This window comes from Astyanax mexicanus, chromosome 1 (genome assembly GCF_023375975.1).
Source record: "Astyanax mexicanus isolate ESR-SI-001 chromosome 1, AstMex3_surface, whole genome shotgun sequence".
Classification (NCBI taxonomy): Eukaryota; Metazoa; Chordata; class Actinopteri; order Characiformes; family Acestrorhamphidae; genus Astyanax; species Astyanax mexicanus.
The window spans coordinates 86,517,132-86,537,522 of record NC_064408.1 but is presented as its reverse complement, the minus strand read 5'-3'; the positions used below and the strand labels follow the sequence as shown (position 1 = coordinate 86,537,522).

At 37.9% G+C, this 20,391-nt stretch overlaps 2 protein-coding genes across 2 annotated transcripts; both read left to right on the top strand.

The window, feature by feature from the left end:
* The first annotated feature begins 805 nt into the window (after positions 1–805).
* On the top strand, positions 806–8,748 carry LOC125804997 (BTB/POZ domain-containing protein 9-like). Its single transcript, XM_049485146.1, has 11 exons — positions 806–1,040; positions 1,912–2,119; positions 2,588–2,951; positions 3,851–4,118; positions 4,324–4,543; positions 5,239–5,358; positions 5,891–6,000; positions 6,154–6,343; positions 6,537–6,644; positions 6,733–6,811; positions 7,449–8,748. The coding sequence occupies exons 2-11, from the start codon at positions 1,932–1,934 to the stop codon at positions 7,650–7,652; spliced, it is 1,851 nt and encodes a 616-aa protein (XP_049341103.1). The 5' UTR covers positions 806–1,040; positions 1,912–1,931; the 3' UTR covers positions 7,653–8,748.
* Positions 8,749–9,809: 1,061 nt separating this feature from the next.
* Positions 9,810–19,322, top strand: LOC103029213 (AN1-type zinc finger protein 3). The gene is made up of 6 exons (XM_049485142.1): positions 9,810–10,463; positions 15,461–15,501; positions 16,585–16,779; positions 17,301–17,354; positions 17,502–17,630; positions 18,337–19,322. Exons 1-6 carry the CDS (start codon positions 10,399–10,401, stop codon positions 18,489–18,491), a joined length of 639 nt encoding a protein of 212 aa, XP_049341099.1. The 5' UTR covers positions 9,810–10,398; the 3' UTR covers positions 18,492–19,322.
* The last annotated feature ends 1,069 nt before the right edge of the window (positions 19,323–20,391 follow it).

Here is a 20,391-nt window from a genome sequence, read left to right as displayed (position 1 = left end):
GGAATCAGTTTGCCAACTTTAAGGATTGTAAAAATATTTTCTCTCTTGTTTTATCAGAATTCACAGAAATGACAGTAGAAAAAGTTGAAAAGTAGCAAAACAAATAAAGGAGAAAAAGACAAAATACACCAGAATTAATGCTAACAATTTGGAATTATAAGGCAATACAACCACACATAAGCGCTATTCAGAAGAGATTAGTTTCTCAGGGGAACGAAAAATATTTCAAACTTCTACTCTACTATTGAGAAAACTACTATTGAAAAAACACAAGAACCAGTGAGTTTTTAGGCTTTCTCGGTCACATGACATTGCGTTCAGTAGCTTCTCCATTTCCACTTGCTGTCGAGTTTAAGTAGAAATGTGTGTATTTATGGTGCATGGTAGCTATTTTACTAAGGAGACAAAATTTTCTTAGAGGACGTCTGAAAAAAAAACCCAGACATGGCCGCTCCAGACAGGAATAAAATCACAGAGGGCCCCCCCATAAAAGAGACAATTACCCCAGGATTGGTTGGGTAGTACACATATACAAAGGTTAAAAGATTTTTTTTTTTATGGACATGTAATTTTTCTCATTTAGGATGAAGGAAACACTATGAAGAAATTAGTAATGTCTCATAATTTTTTCCCATGTGATAATTACCCCAAAAAATAATAACATTAATAAAAATGAACATGTGGTGAATATTTTGGTAGTAAACTGTTGGATTATTGTGCAGTGTGTGTGTGTGTGTGTGTGTGTGTGTGTGTGTGTTATTGCTCCTCCACACACAGGGGGGCCCCCTGTCTCTCAGTGTTTGACACTGTTCAGTCTGCACAAAAACATCCGGGTGAGGTTGGAATCCGCTTCATGGCACCTGTGTTGTTTATGTCGCTGTAATTTCAGATTTTCACTCATTAAACGTCGTTTTTTCCGGGGTTTTGTTCAGGGGTTTATTTTCTTATTTATATATCTGGACCTTCGGATCTTTATGGTGAAGCTAAATCTGAAGTCTGAGGAAGAGAAACCAGCGCGAACACAGATCTACAGGGAGCTGGTAGGAGAAATTACTAGCCGACTGGCTGTCTGATTCACTTTAATGACTTTAACCATTACATTTAGATAGATTCAGACTGTTAACTTCACGATGTTAATCTTATTCAACACAGAGCACGCTCTTAATTCAGATAGTCGCGCTAGACTGGGGAAAAGAAGAGATTTAGTTTAGCTAGGTGAACTAGACAGCAAGCTAAATAGCTAACGCTAGCTAGCTAACGTTAACAGCTAGGCTGAACATGAAAATATAATGCATGTGTTGAATAAGGAATGGACTGTAATATATCCACTGTTTGGGTCATTTAATAAAGCTTTTGTGGGAATGTGTGTCGGGATAAAACATTAAACTTTGCTAATTAAATGTATGTATTTCTGATACCGCCTTAAATTCTGCAGTAGCTACAGTCCTGCCCATATAAGTGACAGAGTGTAACGTAAGCTAGTTATGTGCTGGACTATTTAAGGGAGAACGGACAGTTTCAAAGGCTCTGAACGCCAACTACTGCACTCTGTAACTTTGGTGAAGTATGTATCTGGGCCAATGTTCATAAAACTGGATAATAGCTTGAGTTATATTTGTGTAAAATCCTGTAATGTTACTCTGTCCTTTCAGTCCATCAATACATATGCTTCTTTTGTGTGACTCTCAGCTTGTCCAAAAATGCATGTAAAGCATGTCCTTTAGTGATGTCTCGAAGCACAAATTCTACTTTCCAAATGCCAATTCTCTTATAATCCCACTTTAATGACAGAACCGAATAACACACTAAACTAAAACCCATTTAGTTAATAAAGAGTGGCACACTTTTTCTTTTTTTTTTGCCAAAAAAAATATTAGTAATTAAAAATGTAATTACTTTTTCTCCTGACAGATGGTACAACAACAGCGGTGATGAGCAGCAGCAGCCACCCGTTACGTCCTCTGAGCTCCGTGTCAGAGATTGATCATGTTGATCTGCTATCTGAACAGCTGGGAGCGCTCATTCCAGGGGAGGAGTACAGCGACGTGACGTTCGTAGTGGAGGAGAAGCGTTTTTCTGCACATCGTGTCATACTGGCAGCGCGCTGTCACTATTTTAGGTAACTGAATGAAGTAACAAATCTCTCTCCAGAGGAGTTTGTCTCAAACCTTTGTGATTTCATTTGATCAATATTCCTTAGTGAATGATCATAATTATCAGAATGTGAAATTAATAATTTTTTTAAATGTGCACCTAATGGTTCTTTTTTCCAAGTTTCTAATTTTTTTTATATAAGATAAATATTGTGACATTGTGTAGTTTTATACTGTATTATAAATAAGAATTATGCTGAGATTAGCGTCATAGTGCACACCACTATGCACACACCATACATCAATAAGCTTGTATTTTCTACTAAAGAACTAATTTATCTTAAGTTTGTAATAAAAAACAGTTGATTTTTCTTATATATATATATATATATATATATAAAACCTATGTGGGTGGGGCAAATGTCCCTGCAAGGCTCTGTTCATTATAAGTTCTTAAACAAGCACTACTGACATCTGTAAATTCATCTCTGCAGAGCACTGCTGTATGGAGGGATGAAGGAGTCTCAGCCCCAGGCGGAGGTGTGTCTGGAAGAGACCCGAGCAGAATCTTTCTCCATGCTGCTGGGTTATCTGTACACGGGTCGGGTCAGCCTCAGTGCGGCTCGCGAGGAGGTTCTGCTGGACTTTCTGGGTTTAGCTCATCGCTATGGCCTGCAGCTCCTGGAGGACTCCACTTCAGAGTTTCTGCGAACCATACTAAACACTCATAACGTGTGTCTGGTGTTTGACGTGGCCACACTGTACACACTGAGTGCGCTCAGTGCTGCCTGCTGTGCCTACATGGACCGGCATGCCCCAGAGGTGCTGGCTTCAGATGGCTTTCTCACACTCTCCAAGGTAACTCTGGTTCAGTGTGTGTCCATTAATGTCTGTTAAGTGTTTAAACATGTTACATTCATACTGTTCTGGGTCAGTATACCTAATTTTGTTAATTTTACAGCCAGTGAAATTCTTTTGCTTGAAAAAGAACAGGCAGTGTGCTGCCACTAATTAATATGGATAATAAATAATTTGATCATCATTTGACTAAAAGGGTAAATTTAACAATTTCTCCTTTACTTCAAATCTAGTTAATCAGTTGACCATGCTTGCAGTCTAAATTTTGCTTCTTTGTTAGTTCCAAGGCTAATGTAGCTAAGTCATTAATTGTCCTCTAATTGTCCATTATTGAGACAATAAATGACTGCACTGCCATTTCATTATCATGAAAAAAATATTTTGCCATTTATTACGTATTTATTACATTTATTATACACATTTATTAATGCATTAACAAAAGACATTATAATCAAGTGCATCACATCAGCTGCAGATGTTCAGAACATGGTTAGAGAGGATTTCGGAGGAATCTCAGACATTAGTTTGGTTTGAGCTTGATTGTGAAGTAAAGGGTATCACCATGACAGGATTCGAAGATCTCTCAGAGGCCTTCATAAAGAAAGTTGTAGATAAAGAGGAGTCTGAAAAGATTTTGAAAACGAGATTACTGATTTTTATATTCATATAATGTAGGGCTGGACAATTATTTAGTAATTGATTAAGTATAATAATTCAGTATCGATCTATCTCAATGCAAAATATTTTTTTTCATTTTTTAAATTTGATAATTGTTAATATTTCAATATCAAAATACTTTTAAAAAGTTTTTGTTCCATTGGGTCATTGGGACCGTTAAGTACTGTTAGCTAATGACCTTTGACTCCTCCTGAACTTCTTTTTGTCCTGCATGTTTCCAGGCAGCTTTGCTGACGGTGGTCCGGCGGGATTCGTTTGCAGCCAGTGAGAAAGAAATCTTCCAGGCTTTGTGCCGTTGGTGTCGGCAGAACGTAGAGGCAGAGGCCAGGCAGGAAGTGATGTCATCAGTGCGCCTGCCTCTCATGACCCTAACAGAAATGCTAAATGTTGTGCGACCCTCAGGGCTGGTCAGTCCTGATGATCTTCTGGATGCCATAAAAATGCGGTCAGAAAGCAGAGACATGGATCTCAACTACCGCGGCATGCTCAGTGAGTTCATTTTAAAGCTCATCGTGTCTGGCTTCTGTAGTTACATGTGCTTACATCAATTAGTAAATATCTAAATATTCATTGGGCATACATGTCATTCAGTAACTTAAAATTATTTTAATTAATATACAGCTGTATGTAGTCCAAATGCTTTTGTAGACTACTGTATTTTTTTTCTTCTGAATATGTGTTTCTGTACTCTCAGTTCCTGAAGAGAACATTGCTACAATGAAGTATGGCGCTCAGGTGGTGAAAGGTGAGCTGAAGTCAGCTTTGCTGGACGGAGACACGCAGAACTACGACCTGGATCATGGTTTTTCCAGACATCCCATTGAAGAGGACGGCCGGGCAGGGATCCAGGTGAAGCTTGGTCAGTCCTTCATCATTAACCATATCCGCATCCTGCTGTGGGACAGGGATAGCAGGTACGCCATCCTTCAGTTTCATATCTCTCTGTCTAAAAAGACAGACAGAAGATGTGGTTTGTCCAAAATATCTAGTTTGTTTTCTTTTTTGTTAAATGTAGTAGATCACATTTGGTGTCTAAGGTTGCTTTATTAGATTTGTTTTGATCCTAGAAAGATAGATGTAGCACAAGTTATGGAAACTGATACCCCATTAATTAGCGTGATGCAAACTTTGTGTCTAAATTATCACATACTTTTTTTCCCCATGTTTATAGATAACAGTAAGTCAAACAGTCTCAGGGACCACATGTGCAAGTCTTTAAATACTCAATGTAGTTCAAAATAATATTTATTGTTAAAATCATGATACTTGAAGACACATTCACAGTACTGATTAAAAAAAATGGCCTAAATGTACTATACTGGTAAGTTATACTAACAGCAAGTCATACAGTCTCAGAGACCACATATACAAGTCTATAAATACTCAATGAACTTTGAAGCAAGTGTGTGATAGCACCATGCCTATTAGTGGGGTGTAAGCTTCTGTTACTTGTTAGCTACATAAGCCTCAAGAGCAAAACTAAAGAAGCAAGCTTCAGACCACAAGCCTTAGCAGATCATTTATGTCTTTGGGGGAGGTCTATAAAAAGTGTTACATTGATATGAAAGTACAGCTTTACAACTTTCTGTGGGCTTTTCTCTCATTATAGATCGTACTCATATTATATAGAGGTGTCTATGGATGAGCTGGACTGGGTGAGAGTGGTGGATCACTCCAAGTTTCTTTGCCGCTCTTGGCAGAATCTGTACTTTTCCCCTCGAGTGTGCAGGTAAAACCACCTAGGCTTCTTCTACAAAGCATTTAAGTGTTTATCTGCAATAAAATTATGTTCTGGCTACTAATACATGTGCATTGTAGCACAAAAAGGACTTCTACTGCATATTGCTGTCTCTTGTCCAGCATTGAGTTTGGCTCTTTTTATTTGATGGTTGGTCATCTTGTTCAGCTTTAGAAGCAATTCCATTCCATTATGAACCAATGAACAGTCTCTTCTATTTACATATATATTAATGAATCATGCATAGCTGTTGTAAACAGTAAAACTGATTTAAAGTGATATATTTACTTAATATTTCTAGAAACTACTGTGTCAGACCAGTAACAATTATTTTACTTAATATATCTTGTATACATATAGTGCATTATTGATGTAATAACATGTTGGATCATTTACTTCTATAGATGTCTGGTAAAATGTTTTATGTTCTGTTTTTAAAAAAACACAATATATATTACAAAGTATATATCCCAGCATAGGTTAAGGGTTGATGGTAAGTTGATGGTATGTTTTTGCAATGCAGGTATGTGCGCATCGTTGGAACACACAACACTGTAAACAAGGTCTTTCATATTGTGGCTTTCGAATGCATGTTCACTCAGCACCCCTTCACTCTGGAGAAAGGACTTCTTGGTAAGGGACTTGCTTGTACTATTCCCTGAATGTATTATTATTATTATTATTATTACTATTATTATTATTATTATTATTATTATTATTATTATTATTATTATTAGGTGAACAATGCTGTAATGCAGTTGTGTTTTTGTCTGTGTGTCTCTGCAGTGGCTACTGAGAATATAGCCACTATTTCAGCATGTGCCAGTGTGGTAGAGGGAGTGAGCCGCTGTCGGAATGCGCTGCTGAATGGAGACACCCGTAACTATGATTGGGACTCAGGCTACACCTGCCACCAGCTGGGCTCTGGAGCTATCGTGATCCAGCTCGCACAGCCTTACATTATTGACTCTCTACGGTAAGAGGAAGGGAAGGAGTGTATTATAATGTAATATTTATTTGTTTGCCATATTGCTCACCCTATTAATGAGTAGACTTTATTGGTCCTGTATTTAGAAGTGGAGGGCATTTTGATGTACTAATATTGGAATATTTTCTATGTATGTATCTCAGTATCTCGCTGAACATATTGTTGTATTTATAACATTTAGCCTTTTGCTGTGGGACTGTGATGAGCGTTCCTACAGTTACTACATTGAAGTTTCCACAAATCAGCAGAACTGGACTAAAGTAGTGGACCGTACCAAGGTTGCTTGTCGGTAAGTAGTTGCCCTTATTTCTGATTTTATATTTGTCTTTAAACAACATACTTTTACTTACCACACTTCTGTGCTCTTGGCTACACAGATCTTGGCAGACCCTGAAGTTTGACAAACATGCAGCTTCTTTTATTCGCATAGTGGGAACACACAACACTGCAAATGAGGTAGGATAATACTCTGCAAAAAAGGCTGGGCAAAAATCATGTGGTACTTAAAGACACATGACACATTTACAGTAATAATAGTTCTTTGCAATCAAAACCAATAATTGGCCTAACTGTACTATACTGGTAATGTTTAAAATAAATGTTTAATTCACACATGTAACCTGCTTGGTCTTTTATTGGGACGTGCACGTTTTGTTAGTTGGAAGTCCTCAGTAGGACAGCCAGCAGCTCCATAATGTCTGTGGATGAATATACGCTCCTGCAGCATTTTTCTATCGAGGCCCTACCAAAGCTACTCCCTGGAATTATGTACTAATTCCACTCCAAACACTGAAACAGACCCCACTAAAATGCTGTGGAAGTATGACTTCCAACCATTAAGGATTATATTTTCTGTAGCAACCCATAACATAACCAGGATGTATAATCAGAAGGACTGGCATCCCTTCTCAGCAGAGCTTCATCAAGTATGTTGCTACTAGAACTCTGGTACTTCACAGAAATCATATTTACAAGAGTTATTCTTTAAGGAAACATCCATTTAGAAACTACAAACAACTACTTGGTTGCATTACTTCAGAAAAATATTCAAACACCTTTGTTTTTGTCTGACTGTTTTGTTTTATCTCTGCAGGTGTTCCACTGTGTACACTTCGAATGTCCTGCTCAGCTGGACACTGATGTGAAAGAAGGGAGTCCAGGGAATACCTCATCTGTCTCCAGCTCGTCCACCCAGCAGGTCCGGCCTCCCCGACCCGCCAGGTCACACAGCCTGCTGCCCTTACAGGCATCTTCGTCATCATCATCATCATCATCATCCTCACCTGCACAGCACTGAAATGAAGATGTCATGAGCAGAGCTATATGCTGCTGTGGACATGATGTACGCTGCTAACTTTTTACACTATCATAAATAATCGGATGTCAGCTGTAGACTTGAAGTGTTACAGTATTTTCACAGAAATGAGAAAAAAATATTGTGGTCAGTAGAATAGCACTTAAATAATGTTGCAGCATTATGACATCTGTATTTTGCTGTTCATTCATACAGCAATACTCATCCAGTAATTATTAGGAATAAGCTCTTTTAGTATTCAATTACTGAAATGTTATAATTATTTTAAAATGTTTATCTTATTGCTGCGTTCTTATTTATTAGTGATTATTGTGTTATTTAGATATTGCATATGTGTATTCTTCTTAAATTTCAGTTTCCCTTAAAACATTACATATTGTATTTATTCAGATTTTCTTTGTTATATTGCTTGAATTGCTGTATCGGTTCAGAATTCAGTATTTTGGTATTTGCTTTAACTTTCTGTGAGATCCACTTGCACTTTGGGAATTAAAGTGGGCTTAACCAAGTTATGCATTAGAATTGAAACCTTTTGGTACTACTCAGAGCTCTCAGCCACTACTTGTTAAAATTGTAGCTAGAGTGTGAATGGCAATTCAATGCTTACTTAGAAGAGTAGTTAGCTGTGTGCTTTGTGTGCTTTGTAGGGCTTCATATGCTGCATCCTGCTGAGACTGACCCTCCTACACTGTGTCCTCTCTTTTTAAAGTCTTAACTGGTCTTCCAAGTTTGGGAGTGCAGTGCATTTGAAACGTTTAACTGAGGCTTACTGGCCTTTTTTCTAATGCTTTCCTGCCTTTTCTTCCCCCACTTTCTCCTTGTGTAATTTGCATTTAAGACGGGCGTTAGATGTTCAATTTTGCACCACAGTCTGCATGGTTAGATTGCTGAGAACTCAAGTATTTTAGGTAGATAGGAACTCTGTTAACTATGAAGAAAAGCTTTTTAAAGGCTGCACATGCATGTCATTTGTACTTGTGTTAATCTGAATAAAATCCTTTTTGTCAGATTTGGAAGACTTCATGATGCTTTAAGACAATGTTTTGATGCTTAGTAATAAAGCAGTGATCCTCGCGTTTCCAGTGTTTTCCTTTGATAATTGAGCCTCAGCCTTTTAAATAGCAATAGATCACACTTACAAAACAGGCCCAGACTAGGCCCAGCAATGTGTTACAATAATCATGCAGATAGATCTGGGAGCTCTACATGAAACACATACACTACTGGTCAAATGTTTTAGAACACCCCTATATTTAGATGTCCAGTAGCAGTGCTATATGGCCCAGACAAGCTGCTTTGTTAATTTCTCGTCTTAGCAATGACGTTATTGGTCTGGTGAGGCATTAGCAGTTTTATTTAGCAAAATAACAGCAATGCTTTATGTTAATTTCAGAAGATACATTACCTTTTTATTTATGTTGAAGTTTATGCTCTCTTTCTTTCTCTGTGTCTCTCACACACTCACATGGTCATGCACAAACACACACAGCTGATGGCACGTTTCTTCTTTTCAAGCATTTGAAGGTGTGGAATATGGAGCTAGACTAGTGTTTATTTTCTCCATTAAAACTCTCAGTTAAAGTCAGTAACTCAGCACATTGCAATATTCGACTTTTAAAAGCATCAAAAATACCCTGAGATACACAGTAAAAAGGATCTAGTTGGCCCAGTGTTAAAACACATTAGACCATTATTACTGTCCCCGTTCCAATAATACAGTTAAATTCCAGCATAAAAAAATAATAATGGTTTTATCCATGATTTAGTCATAGAATGTTCTGATTATTAGTTATTTTTTAAGCAAATGGCACCAAAAGTCAAGTCAATTATACAAATATGTTTCTAACACTGAATCTTTTATTTACATTTAAAAAGGTTAGGGAGAGTCTTAAGAAAGAGAAAAGTGTGATTAATCATGATTAATCACAGAATTTTCTTGTTATTTATTAGATTATTTGTATTGTTTGACACAACTAATTAAACCAGCTTTTATTAGTATGGTAATACATAGCCCTTACTTTGCCTACATCGTAAGCTCCTGTCTTATACTATAATAATGGTAACGTTATGTATTTAAGCAGTAGAGTGTGGTTAAAGGTGAAGAAATGCATTTACAGAGGTGAGGATAGTAACAAAGTCTTGTACTATAATAATTTTAAGTATAAGAGCAGTAGAGCGTGGTTGGAGGTGGTGGAGGAAGAGGAAATCAGTGGTGTGGCCGGAGCCCATCCCTGCTGCCGGAGCAGCTCAAGCCCTTTAAACAAGCTTTGTAGTACTGAGAACTAATGCGGTCGCGTCCACTCCCGCACCCGGGGGGGAACCTAAGGCACGAGCCGGCCCCTATAATCAGGCTGAGTGTAGAGGTTTTCTAACTTAACCCAATCATTGCGTTTTACATACTATTCTATTGGGTTTAATGCAATTAAGACATTGTTACGGATTCGCTTTCCTCGTGGGTAAGTTATCAGTTACTCTGATCACCCCCTGCGTGTGGCGGTGGTAGCTCCCCTCCAGCTGATCGCGTTGATTTCAGTAACCGATTCCCACTCTGTCACCCGAAATCCGGGGGCTCCGTCCTTCGCTTTTACGCGATATATCGCTGAAATAACGCCGGCTTGAGTTGGCAGAGGGTTGGGTTAACGTGTCGGAGCGGATATCTGTACTTGTATTTGTATTAATCATCTTTAAGCAGCAGGCCTCGGCTTCATCCTCGGTCTTGCCTGGCTCCATGGAGGACAGTGAGCGCAGTAAAGCACCGGCTCTTCAGCCCCGCTGCCCCTGCGGGTTCTGGGGGTGAGTCTTTGTGGTTTTTACTCGTTTACAGGTTAAAAAAAGGGGATTTAGTGTCCAAATCGGTCGGTTTGAAGCTGTATCCTTCGCTGTGCCGTCGTGGCCGGGAATGGGGGTTGGGGGAGAGAGCCAGCTGCGTTTGAAAAGGACAGAAATGTGTCTGTGTGGGTTCAGTTCACTCCTGCTGGGGCTGTAATAATAACGCCTCACTCCAGCTGGCTGAGCTTTACTGTAACTTAGTTATAATGGCCTTTATCAACTAATTCACCTTCGAGCAGTCGAAGTGGGCTTATCTCCTTCTTCTAGCCGAAATAGCTCGTGATGTGTGCCTGTAGTGAATGAGAGAACTAATCTAACTGGTGTGTGTATTCTGTGGACATGTTTAGTTAGCTAAGGCTAGGTTGGGTGTTAAACAAGTTTAGCTAGTAAGTAAGTGTGTCTAGACTGGGTTGGGTTGGGTCTCTGTGAAGTGTTCTTGGTTTCTCTAGGGATTAGTCTCATCTACATTATGGTAATCATCATATTTCCTTGATGTAGAAGAGCTTGATGTAAAGTTATTATGAAACCCCTATTAAAGTTTCAAATGTATTCAAACGTTTATCCCTAGTCTATTTAATCCAACTCCAAACCCAGTCTCTGGTCTGAAAAGCAACATCTATTTGCATACATTTTGTTTAAGCCTCAGGAATTGCCTGAATTCACCTTGAAGTTCTAACTGGCGGGTTAGTTAAGAATCATGTTTGCTTTTACTGCTTTCTGAAGGAGGTTTCGTTCAGTGAAGTCATTCAGAACATAGCTAGCTAGCTAGCTAGTTAACCTAGCTAATTCAGCTACAAACCTCAGCCTTAACAAAAGCAGCCTGTTTAATACTGGTAAAATAATAAAAAGAAGCTATCAAACGTTCATGTAGGAATAACCCTGATAATGTAAAATCTTAAAGGAGAAATCTTGTGTGAAATAGACTTGTGTTGTAGTAAAACATGATAACGAGTACAAACTTTTATCGAATAGCCCATCTAAATTCACTCCCAACTTTTCAAAATACAGCACTTTTAATTAAAGGATGCTCCCAACAGGCTTACAGTGCTAGTGATAGGGGCATAGCTTTGTCCATGCAAAGGAATCACTTTTTTTATTGGTAGAATTCTGAGGGTCCTGACTTTGAACGTGCACAAGTAGTTTATTAAAGACACTGTTTGTACACAGTATAAGAACTACCTTCAGGGTGCCACTTGTTGAAATTAAGTCACTGTGTCAACTGACAAGTATGAGTGTATAGGTAAGAGAGGGGAACCTATTTAATATGTATTCACGTGTACACAATGCAAATTCATGTGATTTTTATCGGCCGTAGTTTCATTTGTGTTCGCCAATCAATTTATTGTAACATAATGGTGGCACTTGGAGAACTACCGGAGGGACTGCGTATAAACACACTCTGAGTTCTACCAATGAAGTGTGGAGCTACTTTAAGCTTGTTAATGGTGCAAAAATGTAGTTTTTTTAATGGACTATGCTATGCCCCCATCATGTGTATTATAACCCTGTTGGAAGCATCAGCTAAAAGTGCTGTATTTCAGAATGCTGGAGGAGAATGGAGGTGGGCTATTCAACAAAAGTTTGTACTCGTTGTCATGTTTCACTACACCCCAAGTCCATTTCACACTGGATATTTCATTTAAGTTAAAATAAAAGAATGTCCATGGCTAAGCAGATTGGATCAGGCCATATCAGGCCATACTTCTCAGAGGACATACTTTCTTAAAGTTCCAGTGCTGGCACATGCTCAGCAGGGGTCATTTCATTTCCTATGGGCACACTGAATGGATCTTTGTTGTGATTTTGGGCAGACTCCATTATTTTTGCACCAGATGATTCTATCCTATGTTTTAAATACCTAAAACTGTACCCAAAAATGTATTATTTTGATACATTTTCAGAACTCCACTTGTACCCCTTCAATCCTGATGTCATTACTTCATGATGGAAATAACTAAAATCAGTACTTTCTAACCTAACTGCCTGATGGGTGCTTATAAACCTTTTATATATGTATACAGTTTTACTTTATATGAGCAATTTGGAATAGGCTGCTTCTGTGACAATACATGTATAATAATGCCTATAGTATAGCTTTAGAGCTTCAATAAGGGGCTTAATGAAACAAACAAAAATCAACAGGTTCTCATCTATTCATAATAAGTTCAGTTGGGTTTGTACAGATTGATTTGGTTACAATAACATTTTAGTTGTATGCATGGGAGGGGATCTTACAGTATAGAATGTATGCAAATATTTTTTACTGTGATGACCTTGAACATCACCTAGTTTTCATAAATATATATATACTGTGGAGTGTGCAGTTCGCCTTTGGAAATGGTCAGCCTGTCTAGAGTGGTTTTGTACACTGGTTTGTATGTTTATGTGCTTTCTGGGAAAATATTTGTGTGCCCTGTTTCTCTTATGTGTGAAATTACACATTTTACGGTGCCCAACACTGCACCAGCTGAACACTAAACCTATCAGGACCACATAGAAGTGGTATTGTGTTGAGTATACTATATACCCACAGTTTAATGCAATGGTGGCATTCTTGAGTTTTGGAAATACTAAAAAAAAATATTCACATGAACATCAACAAATGCACACCTGTGTGGACTTAACAAGTCTTTTTGCCCTTTTCATAAATGTTAGTGTTGGTGTACAGTTAAGCGAAACCTCAAATTGTAAGTGTTACCTGTAATGAAGGCTAATACCCCACCAATTAGCACCTCAAACTGTGTGGTTTCTTGTTTTACTCAAGCCACGTCAGTTAAAAAAGACAAGAACAGAGATGTTGATTCCCCAAACACCCCCCGTCCCCACAATACTACGCTAAAAGTGGTCATAAATAACAGAAAGCCCATTTGGTTTGAAAACTACGGGCCCCTCCAGCCATTTAACAAATGTTCACTGTGCTGTCCTGCAGCATACAATGACCTGAATAGTGTGCAATGGGTTTCCAGATTGTCTCATTCATGTTCCTGGGAAAATAGAACTCAGACTCAAATCTCAAAAACCAAACCAAGAGATGGAGCACACAGACCAAACAAAAAAATTACATACTTATAGGAGCTATGTTTTGAGATTATCCTCATTTTGTATACAGATTTGCGCTGCAGAAAGAGGGTTACAATATTAGACCACTCACACAGCACTATATAGGTGTATACTGAACATGTTAATTATAACAGGCCTCTAAAAACAGAAGTTACCAGTTCAAATATATCACCAATCACACAGTACTATACAGGTATATACTGTGTGTGTCTGTTTTATAATTGAACTGGTAACTTCTGTTTTTAGAGGTATGTTAAAACTGCATATCCAGTGTATCGCGTCTAGTCACTCGTCACTTCACAATGCAGTTAAAGTTTTTGGAGAAATGATGACGTTTATGAACATGAAAGTTCAGTTGATGATGTCATCTCCTGGATGAACATCCTCTGTTTGTCACCATTCCCAAGGGAGGAGTCTGCCTGTGTCTGCCCTGAGTGAATCAGAACTATGTTGTAATTCTTTAAGCGCGTGTGTGTTTGTGCGCGACGTCCTCTTTCATTCACGCTAATCTTATTTTCAGTTCAGGGTTGTGAAATGCTGAAAGTGTGGGCTGTTCACTTCCTGTGGACTGAGCATTAAGAGAAGAACAGTTAGTATCTGTTTTAGTTGTTAGAACTAAAATGGGTGCTTTCTTTTTTTTAAGGAAACAAACTTAAACATGGAATTTCTGCTTAATTAGAAAACTGTGCTTTACTGTGTCTTTATGGAGGATGTAATTTCTTCTTCTCCTTCTTCTTCTCCTTCTCCTTCTCCTTCTCATGATAATTACATTATAGGACTAAAGTTTGTCTGGCCTGTTCATTATTAATATTGATTTTGAGTTTTGGAATTAATTTCTTGACTGCCTTATAAAACTAGCAGCAAAAAGAATTTAAACACCTGTCATTTAAAAACAAGCTCGGATAAAATAGATACAAATGGAGTAAATGGGGTAGAATGTTAATAAGGCTATATTGGAGATTTTTGGTCTAATAAAAAAGGGTTGTACTTAAAAAAAAAAAAGTTTAAGAGCAGAATTGTCTAAAAACTGCAGGTGTTTGAACAGCTGGTTTAGGCACTTTAGTTCACATCTACAGTTTAAACAGGTTTAACACAGCCTTGTGTAAGTTGTGTTATCAGTTAGGTTATCATGTGTTTGTATATAGTTACAGATTGCTTCCCTGTGTTCATAAACAGCTCAGAACTCTGGCCTCAGGCTCACGTGTTGGTTTTAGCTCACGTGGTGCAGATGTACATAACCAAAGGACACTAAGTAAAGCCTGGAGTATCTACACAGCGTTAGTCTCCTCACATGCAGCCTGTGTTTACTTTTTATTCACTGCTGATGAGATTAAAGGCAGGAGTTCCTGTAGCTAAAACTCATTAATTTCAGTAAGACCTACAGTGTCTGCCTTCAACTTCTTTGGCACACAGCTTACACAGGGCTGGCTTACCCCTTTAACTTAGCTCCATTATAACACCAGGGCGGTGATAAAAGCTCTACCTGTGGAACTACCACAACTAAACAAAAAAAACAAACACACACACAACCCTCAACTGCCACCCCCACAAACACAATATTATTAGAAGCTTATCAAAACAATGCCACAGCAAATGCTGCCACAATCAAAAATTAAGGTTGTCTAACAAAATTAGTGTGACCCCCTTTTTGGCCAGACAGTGTAATTGACGTTACAGTGATGTTAGGAAGAAGGGCTCACCATTAGTAGACCTACACCACAAATACAACCATTTTATTTACTATCCAAATCTACTAGTAAAGCTACGCTTCGCCACATTTTTATTCACTACCACTGTGAACAGTTGATATCTTTTTTAAATATATTTTTATTTATTATATTCAACAATGCTATTAATGTACAGTAGCTGATTAAAATTTTATTTTTGTGTTTTGTCAACAGCTCTAGCAAAACTATGAACCTCTGCTCAAAATGTTTTGCCGGTAAGTTTCCTACAATTTATTTCTTTAAAATATGATAAAACCCATGATAGGACTGTGAGAAAAACATGACCTTATGCTGAAACAGAAGATAATGGGCACATGACCTCATGATGTTTGTTTTTCTGGTGAAAAAGCCATAACTGTTTCTGTAACTGTCTGACATAGACATAGGTTTCTTGTGTGCTTTAACACACCCAGCTCAGCTAATGAGGGGTTTAGTAATCAGCTAAGGAGTCACACTATGGAAATTGTAGAAAACTGTGAACTTTGTTTGGCCCCTAGTCTGAATTATTCATTTTCTTTTCCTTGTTGACTCATAACATAAAAAAGCTTTTTCTTTCAGCTGTAAAGTAATGATTAGGTTTGCTACCTGAATATTCCGATCTGTTATTTAAGCAGCTATTGAAAAGTTATTTTAAAAGGACATTTAAAGGACAATTAAAGACATTTATCAGGTTTATCCCTGTGGCCTCTTTATGCTATGCATATGCCATTCCATGCTTATGTTATGCTGTGCCATATCGTATCCTAATTTGTAATCAGTAACACAGTAATCAGTTCTTGAAACATAAGTGATATGTTTAAAAGCCGCTTATTTATTTACTTCACTATATACTGTGAAGCTTTTAGGGTATTTTTTGTATAATTGTTTGTTTGCAGTTTATGAGCATGTACTAAATATTCTTATACATGTTTGTTTTTTATACAGAATTAGTCTTTGTAGGTTTACACTTTTTTTTTTCTACTGAATGTCTTAACCTGCTATAAAACTTCAGCATTTATTTTGTTGCAGTAGAAGTTTGTTGCTTTTTTAACTCTCCTTAACATAAATAAGTATTATATCATATGTTAAATTTTCACGCAGTATCCTTCAAAGACTCAAATCTACAGCTTTATCTAATAAAAAATAAACTCATTTACTGCAAAATCTTGCAGTGTAAAAGTAGTGCTAAGTGATAAAGTCTAAATGTGTCGTGTTTGTGTGAATGGAGGAGGTGTCTTCTCAGGTTTGTGTGAGGGGCTTTATCAGGTACGTGTCCTTTTTTTTTATTAATTTAAAAGTGTCTTGTGCTCCTCCTACAGATGTTCAGAAGAAACAGCCAGACGTTGAATGTTCCACAAAGTCCAGTCCAGCATGTGAAAGCAGCCAGTTGTCAGTCTATGGTAGTGATTCCAGTAGTAGTAATAGTAGCAGCAGCACAGATACAGCTTTGCTGGCGGTACCAACGTGCTCAGAGAAGAACAAAGCTAAACCAACTGACCTCGCTTCACAAGAGGGTAAGGGCTCCACCTACTGGAGATTTAAGGTGGCTTAAAGTTTCTCCAGTGTTCATTGCTGTTGTGACCAGTGGAGAGGGCTATAGTACCATCTTATTTATACTAGACAGCTGTACCTCTAAAAACGCAGCAGCAGTGTTTTTTCCCCTATCTTATTTGTCTGTGTTGGACTTTGGATGAACCATAACCGTCTTGTGATTTCTGAGAGTTTAACAGCTGACTCTCAACTTCAATCTAAATTAATATGTAACTTGTTTGATTAATAAAGGGGGATAATAAATTTGATACTGTTTAAAAGAAGATGGGCTGTGAGTTTAACATTTAGGCTACAGGGTTCTTTTACAAATGTTAATAAGCGATCACTGAATTTGCGAGGGGTAGATTTTAATCAAGTGAATTTTTGTATAGAGGCTTTATTATAAATAGTCCAATATAAGAATGTTAACAATTTCTTAAATTAATGTATGTGTGTGTCTCTCTCTTGAAGTGCTAACAGTATTTTTTTTTTATTCCCTTTTTAGGAAATTTACACACACTCCCTCTCAGCACATCTGTTAAACGGCCATGTGACTCAGGTATACATCAAAGGCTGAAACCATGACCCTGTTTACTGGATTGATTTAAGCTTTGAGCTGCTTTATTTTTCTTTTTTGCATGCTTATTTGTGTACTTTTAACTTACTTTTTCTTGTTTTCTTTTGCTCTCTTATGCACATTCTGCAGATGAGGAGTCTGTGCGGAAGAAACCTAGACCTTCTCAAGAGGAGCAAAAACAGAAGAACCGTCGCCGCTGCTTCCGCTGCCAGAGCAAATTGGAGCTGGTACAGCAGGAGTTGGGCTCCTGCCGCTGTGGTATGTACAGCCCACTCCACAACACACAGTGTGGCAGAGATGTTTCTGTATTTGTAATACCTATTGAGAAATCTTGAAGCTATTCCACCCTCAGTTTCTCTCACTTTTTAATAACCATCATTCAGAATCTCATTCAGAAACCAATAAATCAGTTGATGTCTTGTGCTGAATAATGATCAAACTCACTTACTCAAAAATTGTCTGAAACTGTAAATGCCTTATAGAAGCCCACATACCTTTTTAAATTTGCAGTATTAGTCTAATGATGGTGTAACACGTGTTCTGTAGTTTGTGTCTCTGCATATTTTATTCCACTCATACCAGCAAATCGCCCACTAACATAGCATCACCATACCAATGCCACTGCAGTGCTGAAAATGACTGTGGAGCCTTGACCTTTTAAAAACAGGGTGAAAAGAGAATAGTAAATTATGCATAGAAAAAGGGGTACAGTCTGTAATTATAAAACTACAAGGTGCTTCTGTATGCTCATAATATTGTGATTTTTCTGTGTCCTAATGATTAAAGTGCTTTTTAAATAAAACACTAGCACATTTGACATATGAAACACTACTAGAATCCACTGTTTTTATTACCAACAAGATTTAAGTCATCTGTAATTCTCAGGCTGATAATTCAGCTGATCTAATTTGATGTCTGATGTAATTTAGGTTTTATTAATGTTTTCCCATCTTTGTCTCTGCAGGCTTTGTGTTCTGTATGCGGCATCGTCTGCCAGAGCAGCACGATTGTGTGTTCGATCACCAGGGTCGTGGGCGGCAAGAAGCTGTAAGAAAAATGGTGAAGCTGGAGCGCAAGGTTGGGCGCTCGTGCCAGCGAATAGGGGAGGAGTGTTCCTGAGCCACAGCCAAAGCCAATCATTTGAAGGCTGGAGACACTTTTGAACATGTCCCATTTACATGCAGGGAAATTGAAACTTGACCTGAAAATGGTTGGAAAGACTCTGGAACCTGAGTTTGCTTTTAACTGTTTGACTGCACTCTGCATTAACCTGAACTCTGGACTTTAGGCAGACTTCAGGCTGAAGTCTGAAGCATGATCTGGGGGCTGGCTACTCTGTCTTCAGTGGCTTCTCAGGTGTGGGTGGAAGGTTTGTCCACAGCCTTCTACCTTCTCCTCAACTCCAACCTCTAGCAAAGTGTGTGTGAGTGGCTGAGGTTTTGTTGTACACGTTTTTTTGTTTTTTCTTGGCAGTGGTAGATTAAGCAGTGCTTTTACGAGTAAGTGAAATACCAGCCCTGCTTAGCTTGGAGCCTCAAACAGCCTGAAACTGGTTGAATGAATTCTACAAACTCCTCAATTCTGACTGCTTCTAATTTACACCCATCTGTTTGACCCTGTCTTTCTGTTCACACCTGCTCCTGGATTGTATTTCACAAGCTGGCCATGTTAGAGTTCAGGCAGCTGAAGTTAAACAGGTTTAAGTTTGAAGAGGAGCCCTGGGGTCAAGAGTTATTTTTATTTTGGAACATTTTTTTTTAGAACTTTTGTTGCTTATACATAAAATGGAAAGAAATTAATATTAAACTATTTCGAACTTTTTAATTTAACTGTTATTTGATTTGCTAATTTAGTATAGAATAAGTAATTACTGTATTATTTATCTTTAATATTTGCTTTTCCCTCCTTCTTGTTCTGTAAAAACAAATAAACCAGGATGAAAGTGTGTAATATTGTTTCCTTTTGCTGAGAAACACAGACAGAAACTGGAAGACATTTTTGTAAAATTTGACATTTGGTTCATTTAGATAAAGCCAAACAAACGATAAAGTGTAAAAAAAAAAGGCAGTTTAGAACAGAATTTAAAGTTAGTCCTGATAAGATTTCAGGTATCATTTGTGTGTCTACAGATAAGTTGATGTAAATGAAAGGCTTTTTGCATTATGCTGTATACACCTTCCATGCCCACACCTTTTAAATTCTGCAGCAATGCTGGCAGCACTCACGCATCTTTTTTCAAAAGCCAACCTCTGGATATGATGCTAGGCATGTGTACACTACTTCATTGGTCGACCATGGCCTGTTCTGAGTGTAACCTGTCCTGTTAAATCGATTTATGGTCACCATGCTGCAGCTCAGTGTGGGGATGTTCTTACAGCCTAGGCCATCTTTGTGGAGATAGAATATTTTTTTTCCCAGATCTTCAAAGAGTTCTTTGCCATGAGAGGCAAAACTGAACCCTCTGTGGGCAGTATGAAAGTATGAATGCAAATTTAACAGCCCTGCTCCCCATTTACACCTAAGACCTTGAAACACTAATGAGTCATATGACACTGGGGTGGGAAAATGGCAAATTGGGCACAATTTGGCCATTACTACTTGGTGTTCCTTCGCTTTTGTTGGCAGCAGTTTACACAATGGCTTTTTTTAATGGTTATTTTGAGGTCACTCTAAAATGACATTGTTGTTGTAGTTGTACACTGACTATTTCACATTGTTTCGAAGAGTCATTTTTAAAAATATTACAAAATATTTAGAAAAAAAATTTAAGGGGTGTACTCACCTTTGTGAGATACAGTTAGCTCATAACAAATGTAAAGACAGCAGTTTCTGAGGTAAAGAACATACAGTTCTTTGGTTAAATGCAGTATTATAATGCAGTCTAATAAGCTTCTTGTGCACCTTAAAAGGTCTTAATGCCTCCTTTTAAATGTCAGGGCTCTCCAGATCCTACCAAGAAGGGGTGGAGCTATTTTGAGCCTGAATAACAGTGTACAAAGCAGTTTATCTGGGCAAAATA